The sequence below is a fragment of the Parambassis ranga genome, chromosome 7 (assembly GCF_900634625.1).
Source record: "Parambassis ranga chromosome 7, fParRan2.1, whole genome shotgun sequence".
NCBI lineage: Eukaryota > Metazoa > Chordata > Actinopteri > Ambassidae > Parambassis > Parambassis ranga.
This window is the reverse complement of record NC_041028.1, coordinates 960,208-973,097: the sequence shown is the minus strand read 5'-3', so window position 1 is coordinate 973,097 and position 12,890 is coordinate 960,208. Positions and strand designations below refer to the sequence as shown.

Genomic DNA, 12,890 nt, shown 5'->3' with positions numbered 1-12,890 from the left:
CTTCACCATGAGGGATCTTTTCCTAATACTTGTTGTTCTGGGATTAGCAGCACCTTCACAGCTCCGCGGGCTGTTTGACACCTTTTAACGAACTTTGTGGCAGATGGCTGTGCTGCACTAATACTCTTAAGTGTTCGGGACTGCAGGGCTTGACGCTGAGGATCTTCATCAGAGGCTGTAGAGCATTTTTATCTTCCCGTCTGGGGTCAAGTGACCACATCAGGACACGTTTTAATCAAGCCACTTTGACTTGGCGGTGACATATTGAAGCCTTCAGCCTTAATCTAAATCAGATTTTCTTTCAGCATCATCAGGATTAGCAGCCGCCATGATGCAGCAGACGTTTAGTGCGGCGGCTTGGTAGAAGGACTGCCTCCCTCCAACAGTCGTCTAACGCACCTTTGCTCTGGCAGTGAGAAATGTGTTAGACTTCAGACATAACACTGAAGCCCAGCAGTTTAACCCTCCTGCCACAAAGTGGCCTCTTTATTCACAGTGAGTTAAAGTCCTGTGTCTCTGTGGAAGCAGCACAACCGTGGCTACAACAAGACAGAACTCTTATCAGGGTGCAACATGTCTCAATCTAGGCGTCACTGAACTCTGAATCTTTGTTGTGTGACTGCTTCCACAGTCATCTTCTAGATTAAGATTAAGATTAACTGTATTAATCCCCATGGGGAAATTAAGTTTGATGTGCCAAAGAGAAAGACAGCAGGTTTTATTTTTGATGAACTTATAAATAAGAGGTAAAATGTCCCAAGTCTGAGCTGCAGTTTGTTTAGATTTTCCAGCAGGACCTTCATACATCATACATGATGCATTCAAGTACTGTGGGAAGGTTGAACCTTCTGATAAATGATGGAGCCTTTCCAAGAAATATTTTGAATCTGTTGGTGGGTGTGGAGGTTCAGAGGGTTAAATAATGCTGTAATTTTAAGCTTTCTAAGAAAAATGTGTGTAGAGATGAAGAGGAGAGAAAGTGAAGACGTATAGAGGAGATGGAGGATTATAGAACCTGGGAACTGAATAATCACCACACACACACACACAGTGAGCTAACATAATTATACTATAGGCTACAGCTTATGCTGCTAACACCTACACACACACACACACACCTCATGCCGTTTAATTTGTCAGAGATCACAGCTGGGGCGAGCTGCTTTGTCACTGAAGTAGATTTTCACAGATAGAAACTTATTAGTCACATGATCTGACCTGTCACACCGGGCTGATGTCATCAGCTGTGTGCGGGGAATTCTAAATAGCAGGAAGTTGTGCGTGCAGCTCGCCGGCAGTGCAGCAGAGGGTCTTGTGTGTGCGCTCTGTTTAGCTTCTCTGTCTGTGAGGAGTCATCACAGCACCTGAGACGTCCGTAAACAAAAGCATGAATGAGCCGGAGGCAGTGACAACAGACAGAGAAATGTTTCCTCTGTCAGTGTTTACGTCCTCATGACATCATTTACATTCACTCGGCATCGTTTAACTCCTAAAAGTCTGCTTATTATAACTTGTTTTTGTCTTGTTTTGTGTCGTCGTCCCACAGACGACGGTCATAGAGTACGTCAAGCCGTCCGATCTGAAGAAAGACATGAACGAGACTTTTAAGGAGAAGTTTCCACATATTAAACTCACCCTCAGCAAAATACGCAGGTAACGTGTTATTTTTAACAAACTAAATAACTCAGAGTACAGCTTCACTTGTTTCACCACTAAACCTGTTTCCCCGCTGTCTTTTTTTATGTCTCAGCTTGAAGAGGGAGATGAGAATAATCGGGGAGGACTGCGGCCTGCAGCCCAGCTCCATCGCCATGGCGTTTGTGTACTTTGAGAAGCTGGTGCTGCAGGGTCGACTCAATAAACAGAACAGGTAATCTGACCCCTTATGCAAAAAAAAAAATGCATTTACATATTTTTCCTGCGTTGTTCATGTGGGGACTGTGCACTGAAACCTGATTGGTCAGAGTCAGGAAGGCCTGATACAGCAGGCAGCACATTGAGCGTGACTGAGCTGCTGTGCTGAGCTGTTGGGTTCATGAGTGAGTGGCTCCCTCTAGTGGTTATGTTGAGTTGGTGACAATAGCAAGAGAAAATACTGCAGTTAATTTACAGACAGATTTAAATGAGATGAGACGTTAAATGTTCCACAGTTGTACCGCAGGATTTCTGTTTGTTGGTTTGCCATCATGCAATTTACTGACAAGTGTCATTTTGTAATTCCAAATAAAACAATGAAAACAATCTCTACTGAAACCTGGTCAGAAAGCTGCACCGACACTGACCCCTGCTGTTTCAGAGGATCTGAGATCTGCTCATGTAATGTTGTGTAGATGTAAGCTTTGACTTTTTAAGAACCTGAGTGTGAACATTTAACCGTCGACTCCTCTGAGCACGTCGGAGACAGACAGAGTGTCCTCTGCCACTTACCTTGTTGTTGCTTTACAGGAAGTTGGTGTCAGCTGCCTGCATCCTTTTAGCTGCTAAGATCAGCAGCGACCTCAAGAAACAGGAGGTCAAACACCTCATCGATGTAAGTCACACACACACACACACACACACACACAGACACAGACACACACACACACACACGCACACACACACACACACACGCCTGTCAGTCAGATCATGTTGCTCTTGCTCAGGTGTTTGTGCGGCTCATGTACCTGAGCAGGTGGAAGCTGACCTGCAGGCTGAGTCCTTCACAGTTCACTCAGAATCTCCTCAGACGTACTCGTGCATGTTTTTATCCATAAAGCTGTTTGTTGTTGTTGAGGACTCTCAGTCATCCAGGTCATGTTCGTTTCACGATTGAAGCGAGGCGTCTGGACTTGTAGAGTTTTCTTGAAGTCCAGACGCCTCGCTTCAATGGTCTCTACCTAAATGTTGGTTTTTGTGCACTTGCTGTGTTGATGAAATTAATAATAACAGGGAGAAATTAACCCTTTCCTGTGGGGAATCTTTCACTGGATCATCTCTGCATGACACATGGCTTCAGTCTTCAGTCTGAAGGTTGTAGCTCAGGTAGTAGAGCGGTGGTCTGCTGACCGTGAGGTCGGTGGTTCAATCCCCAGTGTGGGTCAATGTGAAGCTGTGTGAAGCAATTTGAGAACCTGAGTAGGTAGAAAAGCGCTGTATGAGTACAAAAGGAAGTGATGTCACCGCTAGAGTTTAGTAATAAGCTGCTTAGAACAGAGAAGTGAAGTAGAGTATTTTCATTCTTTGTTCCTCTGCAGAAGCTGGAGGAGCGTTTCAGGATCAGCAGGCGGGAGCTGATTTCCTTCGAGTTCACCATCCTGGTTGCCCTGGAGATGGCGCTCTACCTCCCCGAGAGTAAAGTCATGCCTCATTACAGGCGGCTGGTGCAGCAGCAGCTCTAACACTGTGAAGGGAGGGGCCCTCAGAGGACGCCCAGCAAAATCCTCCACGACGCCAAAGCTCAGCAGCACTGTGACCGGAGAGCAGCGCCCCCTTCTGTCCTCCGTCAGACACCAAAGCAATGAACACTGTGATCGATGCTTCAGCAGCATGGAGGTCAAACCAGCTCCTGCTTGTATCTCTGGAGATTATAATTCCTGCAACTAAACACAGATCTGTGCGGATTATTTAAGGTAACCATGGCGACACTTTAAAGCTGTTTGGCTGGTTCCCCTCCTAAAAAGATAAGTAGCCAGAACCACAGTTTAAGAGACAGCTTCATACCTTCATACCTGCCTTGGGTCAGGCCAGATGACTGAAACCGTTCACATGTAGTTTTTTCATTATTCTTTTTCTGCAGTTCCTCTTCTCGTCTTCCTCGTCCCTCCCTTCCTTGTTTCTCTTTTCTCACCTCTTTTCTTCTGTTCCTTCCTCCTTCCTGTTTCCTTCTTCCTTTCTTCTTACCTCCTCACCCCCCCCTCTCCCCTCTATTTCTTTCTCATCACTTCCTCCCTCCTTTTTGAAAAACCTCTTCCTTCCTGTTTCCTGTCTGTCCTGTCCGTCAGCTCATTCATTCCACTTTGTTCCTCCTTCTATAATCCTTCTTCAGCCTTCTTCTCCTCCTCCTTCTCCCTCCATTTCTCCCTCCTTCCTCCTTCACTTCCTCCCTCCCTCCTTTTTGAAAAACCTCCTCTTCCTTCCTGTTTCCTGTCCATCATCATCTTCTTCATTGTTCCTCCTCTTCCTTCCATAATCCTTCTTCTCCCCTCCTTCTAATCTAAGCTAACCAGCAGTAAGAACACTACAGCTGATCAGTGGAGCTGCAGCGCTCATCACTTCAGTGGTTAGTGCTCAGCATGGAGACTCTGTGTGGCTGATCTGTGACATGTTATCTGTGATGAATCAGAAAGTGGGCTGCAGAGATGCGTCATGTTTAACAGGAAGGAAGTCAGACTTCCACCTCTTGTCTGCACTGTGAAGAACATCACACCTACTAAAAACACATTTCAGATTATTTGTTATTTTCACTGTATCATAAAGGGACGAATATCTAACCAGGCCGAGGCGTCTACAGCAGCTGTGTGACGGGTGTCCTTCCTGTCCCTGGGACATCTGATGTTCTTACAGTGGACATGAGGAAACACACACACACACACTTCCTGTAGAGCCTCGGCTGTTTTTGCACTTTGCCTTTTAGCTTCACACTCCTGACTCTCGTCCCTTGGTATCGATCCTATTTTTGTACATGTGAGACTGAAGCCCGTCACTGAGACGTATTTATTGCTGAACATGCTCCAGATAAAGACTCGTTTAGATGATTGATTATCTGGAGAGGTGACGTCATGTTTTTCTTCTGATGTTTTTCTCTCGTGTGGTGACGGACAGCCGGGGTCCATCGTGCACTTTGAGCGCTCGAGCAGGAGGTCTGGATGTGTTAGTGAATTCTTTGGGACCTTATCAGCTGCATTTATCCCATTTACTACAAATCATGATTTGAAATCACCCTATACATGTACAGATATAAACTATATGACCAAAGGTTTTGTGCCTGGATTATTTATTTGGACATTTTCCACTGGTTTGTCTGTAAAATGTCAGAATACATGTATCGGTTTATTTTTGTAGCGCTTTTTACAATCAGAATTGTCTCATGGACGATCAATAATTCAAATATAGCAGATTGCAGCAGTATTTACACCTTTACAACTAAAAGAGACCAGCGTGAGCTGCACATCGTGTCCATTTACTTTTGGTCATATAGTGAATTTAAATGGAAAAAAGAAATTAAGAGATTTTCTATATATTCTGACCTGGACTAAAACATCATGTAACAATAATCCAACCCCGGAAAATATCAGACAATTAAAGGTTAATGAGTGAGAGCAGATAGAACTATGAAGTCCGACGAAGGTCGGTGCAGAACTTAAATCAGCTCCTGCTCTAACGAACACAGTGAAGAACCCGGCGTAATGATTTGCACTGAGACGTGTGTCAGAACTAACTGAACCCGAGACTCTGCTGGAGGGAAGAACATCTTCCACAGTCGTCTTCTCTACATTAGAGATGTGTTATAGATTCTATGCAGCTCTGATTCTATCAGCTGACCTTCCTCCTCCTCCTCTTCCTCAGTGTGTTTACCTGTAACGTGCCACATTGTTTATTTTAAACCTCACGTTGTATTGACTGTTATTATTATTTTATTCTTCTGCAAAGGGAAATATTTACCAAGTGTTTGTTTGTCTTCCATTAATAGTCGCTGTCTTTACATTTTAAGTTAACATATTTTTGTTGTTGTTGACAACATGGACGAGCCGTGGCAGCATTACACGACATATTTAAAACATGAAAAGAAGCGACGTGTTACATCAGGTGAGAGGCGATGTTCAATTTAAACTGCAATATATTGGAGGAAGTATTTATATTTTTTGTGAATAATACAAAGACCATATACTGTTAAAACTGCCAATATTCAATGTAATGTTTATTTTCATTAAAATATGCAAATTACAGCTGTGCTGTTTTGTTGTTTTTTTTTTTTATCTCGAGGCACGTGAGGGTTTTATCAGACAAACTGAAGCTTCCTGTTTACAGACCTCTGTCGCCATGGTGACCACTGCCACCTTTGACTGTAACATTTCTTTACAGCACAATGAAGCATAGTAAGGTATAAAACTACAAATAAAATATGTTTTTGCACAAGTGCATCAAAAGAGCTATAAAACCTATAAAACAATAAATACTTTATATTAATGTTATTTTAACTTATTTGCATTTTAGAGCTCAAAAATCTTAGAGCCTGCAGATTAGCTGAAAGTCATACAGAAATGCTGAAGCGTTGAAATATTTTTGTGGATTAATTATCGTCTGTCTTCCTTATTGAAGAGGAGGTTCAGAAAGTGGGAATGTTAGCCGGACCCACAGAGCCACATTCATGCTAAATACTTCTTAAAAAACAAGCTGCACTAAAATGCCTTTAGCTCAGACCCCAGTGAGGTTACAGACATGCCGACTTCACCTGCTGGGAGTTGACGGTGTCACAGCTGCAGGGTGGAGTAGGTGACATCAGTAGTGTCACCAGGAGGGGCGCTGTTGAGCATGTTGGCAGGTGTGTTGGAGAAATTCACCTCAGTGTAATCCAGATTACTTAAATCATCTTCATTCTGGAAGAAAACAAGATTAAATTTACTAAATTTTAAATGTATATGATCATTTACAGGATAAACAATACATGCTATTTATCACTGTAGTGATGTATGGTAACCAGGCAGACACTTCATGTGCTCCTATTTATCTTGATCTTTTTCTAAGTCAGATTCTTCTTCCTGGATGTAATCCAATAAAACTTTTCTTTTTTCCATTAGAATAAGTTAACCTGATTAAGAGAACCTGTGTGTGTGTGTGTGTGTGTGTGTGTGTGTGTGTGTGTGAGAGAGAGAAACTCACTCTGTTGTGAAGGCTGACCAGGCTGTACTCCCCCTGGTCTTCCGCTCCATTTGGTTTGGAGTGGTTGACGTAGGCGTACGTCGTCTTTTCCACAGCTGACGAGTCCTTACGTCCTTCCGACTCTCTGATCTCCTCGTAAATTCTGTTGGCCTACAGGAGGAGAAAAAGGAGGGTCAGCTGGTCAGAGTTTTGGGAGCCTGAGTACACACATTTTTTATAAACCAGGTCCCAGAGTGGATAGCTGTACTCAGGGGAAAAAAACTACCTTTCAGCTTTTATGGATTATTTATAGTGATTTTTTAAAGATGCGAAATGTCTCCAAAAATTCGGATTTTTGTGTCAATTCAACCTTCCATTAACCTTCCCTCCATAATCCTGCAGTATTATTTCATGAAACTCACTGTGCTGATAGGATAGAGAAGACCGTCTTTCTAATAATACAATACAATAATCCAGAAAAATATGTGCTGTAGTTTTTATGGATTATTTAAAGTGATTTTTTTTTAAAAATGCTAAATTTCTCAAAAATTTGTATTTGAGAGCCAATTTAACCTTACATTTCTCCATAGTCCTGCTGTTTTTTCATGAAATTTACTGCAGTGATAGAAGAGACCTTCTTTAACAATAATTCAGTTAAAAATCTGCTGTAGTTTTTATGGATTATTTATAGTGATTTTTTTAAAATGCAAAATTTCTCAAAAAAATCTGATTTAATTGTCAATTCAACCTTCCATATCTCCATAATCCTGCAGTGTTTTTTCATGGAACTCACTGTAGTAATAGAAGAGACCTTCTTTAACAATAGTGCCTTGAAATATCTGCTGTGGCTTTTATGGATTATTTATAGTGAGTTTTTTTTAAAAATGCAAAATTTCTCAAAATATTCAAATTTAAGTGTCAATTCAACCTTCCATATCTCCATAATCCTGCAGTATTTTTTCATGAAACTCACTGCGGTGATAGAGGAGACCTGCTCTAACAATAATTCAGTTAAAAATCTGATGTAGTTTTTATGGATTATTTATAGTGATTTTTTAAAAAATGCAAAATTTCTCAAAAATTCAGATTTTTGTGCCAATTTAACCTTCCATATCTCCATAATCCTGCAGTATTTTTTGATGAAACTCACTGTGGTGATAGAGGAGACCTTCTTTAATAATAATCGAGTGAAATATCTGATACGGCTTTTATGGATTATTTATAGTGATTTTTAAAAAATGCTGAATTTCTCAAAAAATTAGGATTTTAGTGTCAATTTATCCTTCCATATCTCCATAATCCTGCTGTATTTTGTCATGAAACTCACTGTGGTGATAGAGGAGACCTTCTCTAACAACAATCCAGTAAAATATCTGATACGGCTTTTATGGATTATTTATAGTGATTTTTTAAAAATGCTGAATTTCTCAAATAATTAGGATGTTAGTGTCAATTCAACCTTGCATTTCTCCATAATCCTGGAGTATATTTTTCATGAAACTCACTGCGGTAATAGAGAAAACCTTCTTTAACAATAATTCAGTTAAAAATCTGCTGTAGTTTTTATGGATTATTTATAGTGATCTTTTAAAAATGCTAAATTTCTCAAAAATTCAGATTTAAGTGCCAATTTATCCTTCCATATCTCCATAATCCTGCAGTATTTTTTAATTAAACTCACTGCGGTGATAGAGGAGACCTTCTCTGACAATAATCCAGAAAAATATGTGCTGTAGTTTTTATGGATTATTTAAAGTGATTTTTTTAAAAATGCTAAATTTCTCAAAAATTTGGATTTGAGTGCCAATTTAACCTTACATTTCTCCATAGTCCTGCTTTTTTTCATGAAATTTACTGCAGTGATAGAAGAGACCTTTAACAATAATGCCTTGAAATATCTGCTGTGGCTTTTATGGATTATTTATAGTGAGTTTTTTTTAAAAATGCAAAATTTCTCAAAAAATTCGAATTTAAGTGTCAATTCAACCTTCCATATCTCCATAATCCTGCAGTGTTTTTTCATGGAACTCACTGCGGTAATAGACGAGACCTTGTTTAACAATAATGCCTTGAAATATCTGCTGTGGCTTTTATGGATTATTTATAGTGATTTTGTTTTTAAATTTCTCAAAAAATTTAGATTTTTGTGCCAATTTAACCTTCCATATCTCAATCCTGCAGTATTTTTTGATGAAACTCACTGTGGTGATAGAGGAGACCTTCTTTAACAATAATCCAGTGAAATGTCTACTGCAGCTTTTATGGATTATTTATAGTGATCTTTTAAAAATGCTAAATTTCTCAAAAATTCAGATTTAAGTGCCAATTTATCCTTCCATATCTCCATAATGCTGCAGTATTTTTTGATGAAACTCACTGTGGTGATAGAGGAGACCTTCTCTAACAATAATATCATGAAATATCTACTGCGGCTTTTATGGATTATTTATAGTGATTTTTTAAAAATGCTAAATTTCTCAGAACACAAAAAATCTGATTTTGGTGCCAATTCAACCTTCCATTTCTCCATAATTCTGCGGTATTTTTTTTTAATGAAACTCATGAAAAAATAGTTTGTGTCATCATCATTTAAGGGTTAACCCACACGTAAAGCAGTAAACAGCACAGCATTGATATCATCCTATAAATGTTGGCCGTTAGGTGAATCACAGTGCTGTGGTCCACACCTCCACAGCCAGGGTAAGCTGTGATAGCCTACATCCACAGAAATGTTATTATTCAAATAAATTCCAATATTTTTGTTTCCCGGGGGTCACGAACCGACACAACCACACAATTACAGCCACATATAAACTACCTGATCACAACTAGCAGATGCTAATCTATGGTCTCTATTCATAGTGGTTCAAGTTGTGAATGTGTTTCCTCTTTACATCTGGATTCGCGACTGAGGACGTTGAACATGCGACAACATGCTGGCCAACATCGTCACTTCATTGTTCCTCCTGAAACAACCAAAATTTAATTTTGCGGAAGAACTTACTGGTTTGTACTAAATAAAAATAAAAACAAACATGGCTATGTTACATCTGTATCACACCAGCAGCGGCGACCTATTGTCGTTACACTGGTAGTAGAAGCGCAGTCTCAGCACAGCAAACCATCTGCATTACTTAAAACATATCTTAGCGTTGTATTGAACAAAACACCACACCGCCCAAACCTTGTGGACCATCGCTCGTCTGATTTACACAATCTGTAACTCATGCCACTTCAGCATTGCTACTGCGCTCGAAAGCTTGCCAGGCTACCGTGCCTAGATACTGTTGCTATGCTATGATCTGCACCGTCACTAGGGCTAACTCCCTGACCACTACATATGGCCCTATATGCTGCCTCCACCATGTTGTAGTGCTGTCCAAATTCTTAGTGAGAAATTATAGAGCCCATATAGGGCCCTCAATGTATCCCACAATGCATCATGAAAAGTGTCCATGCGATGGTCATAACAATTAGCAATATGTGCTTCAACAATGAGTTCACCGTATGGTGCCCTACACTGAACTCCTCATATAATCATGTGTGGAGTAGGGGAGTGAGTGATTTCGGGCACAGCCTAAATTTACTACCACTAGTGCGCATGCCTTGTGTATTCTTTCCTGTTTCTGCGCCTCTAACAGGCCCAGAACAGCCCCGGTGGTTTTGTGTATTTACAGAAAGTGATTCTGTCTCTGTGCGGACGTAGCCTCAGACTCACCTCTGTCACCAGGGCGTACTCTGTCTCCACAGGTGGACCTGAAACAAGACATGGAACAGCTGAAACATTCACACACAGCTTCCTGCTGCCTCCTGTGTGTCTGCATCGAATATCAATAAAGTTAAAAACAAAAACAGCTGCTAACCGTTAGCGCCCTCCGTGGTCCCACCTTCAGCTTCGGCGTTCCTCCTCCTCTGCATCCTCTTCTTGCAGAAAAACAGCAGAGCCACCGACAACGTGACGATGAGGGCGACCAGAATCAGAGCCACACACAGCAGCGTACGGTCTACAACAGCACCACACACACTTTAATGGACACACAACAACAAACAAACACACACACACAGGTGTGTAACACGTACCTGGTGTTTTAGCTGGTACTGAAATGATACTGGTTTCAGAGGTGGAGGATGAAGGTGAAGATGAGGAGCGTCCTGAACTTTGTGTTGTGGTTGTTGTTGCTGCTGCTGAGGCTGATGGGAGAAATGTTGATGTTGAGAAAGGGTTCAGAGTGGAGGATGAAGGTGAAGATGAGGAGCGTCCTGAATGTTGTGTTGTTGCTGCTGCTGATGGGAGAAATGTTGATGTTGGAAAAGGGTTCAGAGTGGAGGACGGTTCTGAAGTGGTTGGAGCTGTCAGCAATGAAAGAGTCAGTCATCAAGTGTGAAAGACAGAACAGTGTTAGCATTGATTATTGTGTGTTTATCAGAAGTGATGGAACAAGGAGTTCAATATTCAGACTGATGGAACTCTGTGTGAGGTCATCAGAGCAGAGAGACATTACAGAGACATGAAGGAACAGTTTCAGCACAAACTCACCTTCTGTCACAACGATCTCAAAATCATGGTACGAATCTGGTAAAACTGTTCTTCCTAAACCACAGCTGTACTGTCCTGAGTCTGATTTTTGCAGCTTTGTGATGCTCACATACAGAACATCAGATGATAGGACACTATTTTCTTTATACTGAACACTGTATCTGTCTCTCTGAGCTGTGTCTTCTCTTGTGTCAATGAGAATGTTTCCTTCTTCACATCGTCCCTTACAGAACAACCTCCTCTTTCCAGAGAAAGTAAAGTCACATCCAACTGTGATGTTTCCTCCTTCTTGTCCTGTATGAACTTTTGCACTGACTCGTCCAGTGTTTCCATCCTGCAGAGCTGCTGAAGACAAACAAACACACAGTTACTGTCTTCCTGTGAGACTCTGCAGTCCTCTAAAACAACATTTATAGCTCTTTTCAGTAAACATCACACAGTGTAGCATACAAGAGCTGATTGATAAGTTTGTGACCTGAGGTAGGAGGAGCACTTTCAGTTTTGTTCAGCAGTTATGCAACACACAGATCCTGTTCTTAAAGGAAGTGGTCCACAGCAGCAATGACATCATCATCATCAGAACTCACACATCCTCTGTGTGACGACCACAGACTCCAGCTGAGAGCCGACTTCACAACCGATCAGACCTTGATGTTTAAATTCAATCTCTGACTTAACGACGACACGACACTTTATGTGAGAGGTTAAACACGGAGTAGAGGACCTCCGACCACAGACTCATCGTCCTCTGTGTCTCTCAGTGAAATGAGGTTTCTGGCCTGTTGCTCAACATCCACATCTGTCAGCGTCTCAAAGTTTTTTCTGTTTGAAGTTCCTCTTAATTTGTGAGGAGAAAAATATTTCCTCCTGAAGACTTTACTTCACCTGCAGGCTATTGAAGTGCAGAGGGCACCGTGTCAAACTGTTTCATATAAATGTAAACTACCCAACAGTCTGCTGAATAAAGCACAGTGATACTAACAAAAGGATTATTTCATGCAGTAAAAACGACAGCAGAGCTGAGAGGCTGAGTTTGCCAGTTGGTTTTTCGTATATCTTGTGTCAGGTTTCCTGTTCTGCAGAAATCAAACTGTACCCAACAAGAAGTGACGGACACACCTGATTCAAACATTACAGAGGAATCCTTTCTTGCCTACAGATGCAACAGAGAGAAGGATTATTTATAGAGCGCAGAAAGTGAAGTGAAACTTAAAAAAACGTGTGAAACACGCCTGATGCTCAGTCTACAAGTCAGTCAAAAAAAACCTGCCTCTGAGCACTTTGACCCACAGGAAACACCAATAACGTTCAACAAAACTGTAGAATCAGCACTAACTGAATGAAGAAAATAAAGATAAAAAAGGAGAAATGACACGACAGTTCACTCACCGAGGAGGAAGCAGCAGATCAAAGCGTGGTGGAGTTTCATGCTGAGCCTCTCTGATGGTGTAACACCGCCTTTCTTCTGTCTTTACTGGTAAAAGAGGAACTTCAGACTTCTTTTAATGACGGCGAC

The 12,890-nt window shown here is 41.2% G+C and overlaps 2 protein-coding genes across 8 annotated transcripts in view; one reads left to right on the top strand and one right to left on the bottom strand.

The window, feature by feature from the left end:
• cables2b (Cdk5 and Abl enzyme substrate 2b) overlaps nt 1-5,924 on the top strand; it is a 25,713-nt gene extending 19,789 nt beyond the window's left edge. The window contains exons 7-10 of the mRNA XM_028409110.1: nt 1,547-1,653; nt 1,751-1,870; nt 2,446-2,530; nt 3,234-5,924. Of these exons, the coding sequence (XP_028264911.1) occupies nt 1,547-1,653; nt 1,751-1,870; nt 2,446-2,530; nt 3,234-3,377 (456 nt within the window). The 3' untranslated portion in view covers nt 3,378-5,924. The remainder of the gene's footprint in view (nt 1-1,546; nt 1,654-1,750; nt 1,871-2,445; nt 2,531-3,233) is intronic.
• Nucleotides 5,884-12,890, bottom strand: LOC114438063 (flocculation protein FLO11-like). 7 transcript variants are annotated; one of them, XM_028409115.1, is made up of 8 exons: nt 12,764-12,832; nt 11,375-11,719; nt 11,110-11,187; nt 10,918-11,025; nt 10,701-10,841; nt 10,556-10,593; nt 6,859-7,008; nt 5,884-6,575 (listed from the first exon to the last, which is right to left on the bottom strand). In XM_028409115.1, exons 1-8 carry the CDS (start codon nt 12,801-12,803, stop codon nt 6,450-6,452), a joined length of 1,026 nt encoding a protein of 341 aa, XP_028264916.1. In that variant the 5' UTR covers nt 12,804-12,832; the 3' UTR covers nt 5,884-6,449. The 7 variants fall into 7 exon arrangements, with proteins under 7 accessions (XP_028264916.1, XP_028264917.1, XP_028264913.1 ...); XM_028409116.1 differs by having other exon boundaries at nt 11,110-11,121; XM_028409112.1 differs by having other exon boundaries at nt 10,918-11,187; nt 11,375-11,716; nt 12,764-12,890.

Bases quoted from the DNA above. Each gene is read 5' to 3' on its own strand.
- LOC114438063 (XM_028409111.1), bottom strand. From the start codon at position 12,803: ATGAAACTCCACCACGCTTTGATCTGCTGCTTCCTCCTCG. The intron at 11,188-11,374 runs GTGAGTTTGTGC...CATTGCTGACAG, and splicing joins TGAGATCGTTGTGACAGAAG to CTCCAACCACTTCAGAACCG. The intron at 7,009-10,555 runs GTGAGTCTGAGG...CTCCTCCTGTAG, and splicing joins AGTACGCCCTGGTGACAGAG to GCCAACAGAATTTACGAGGA.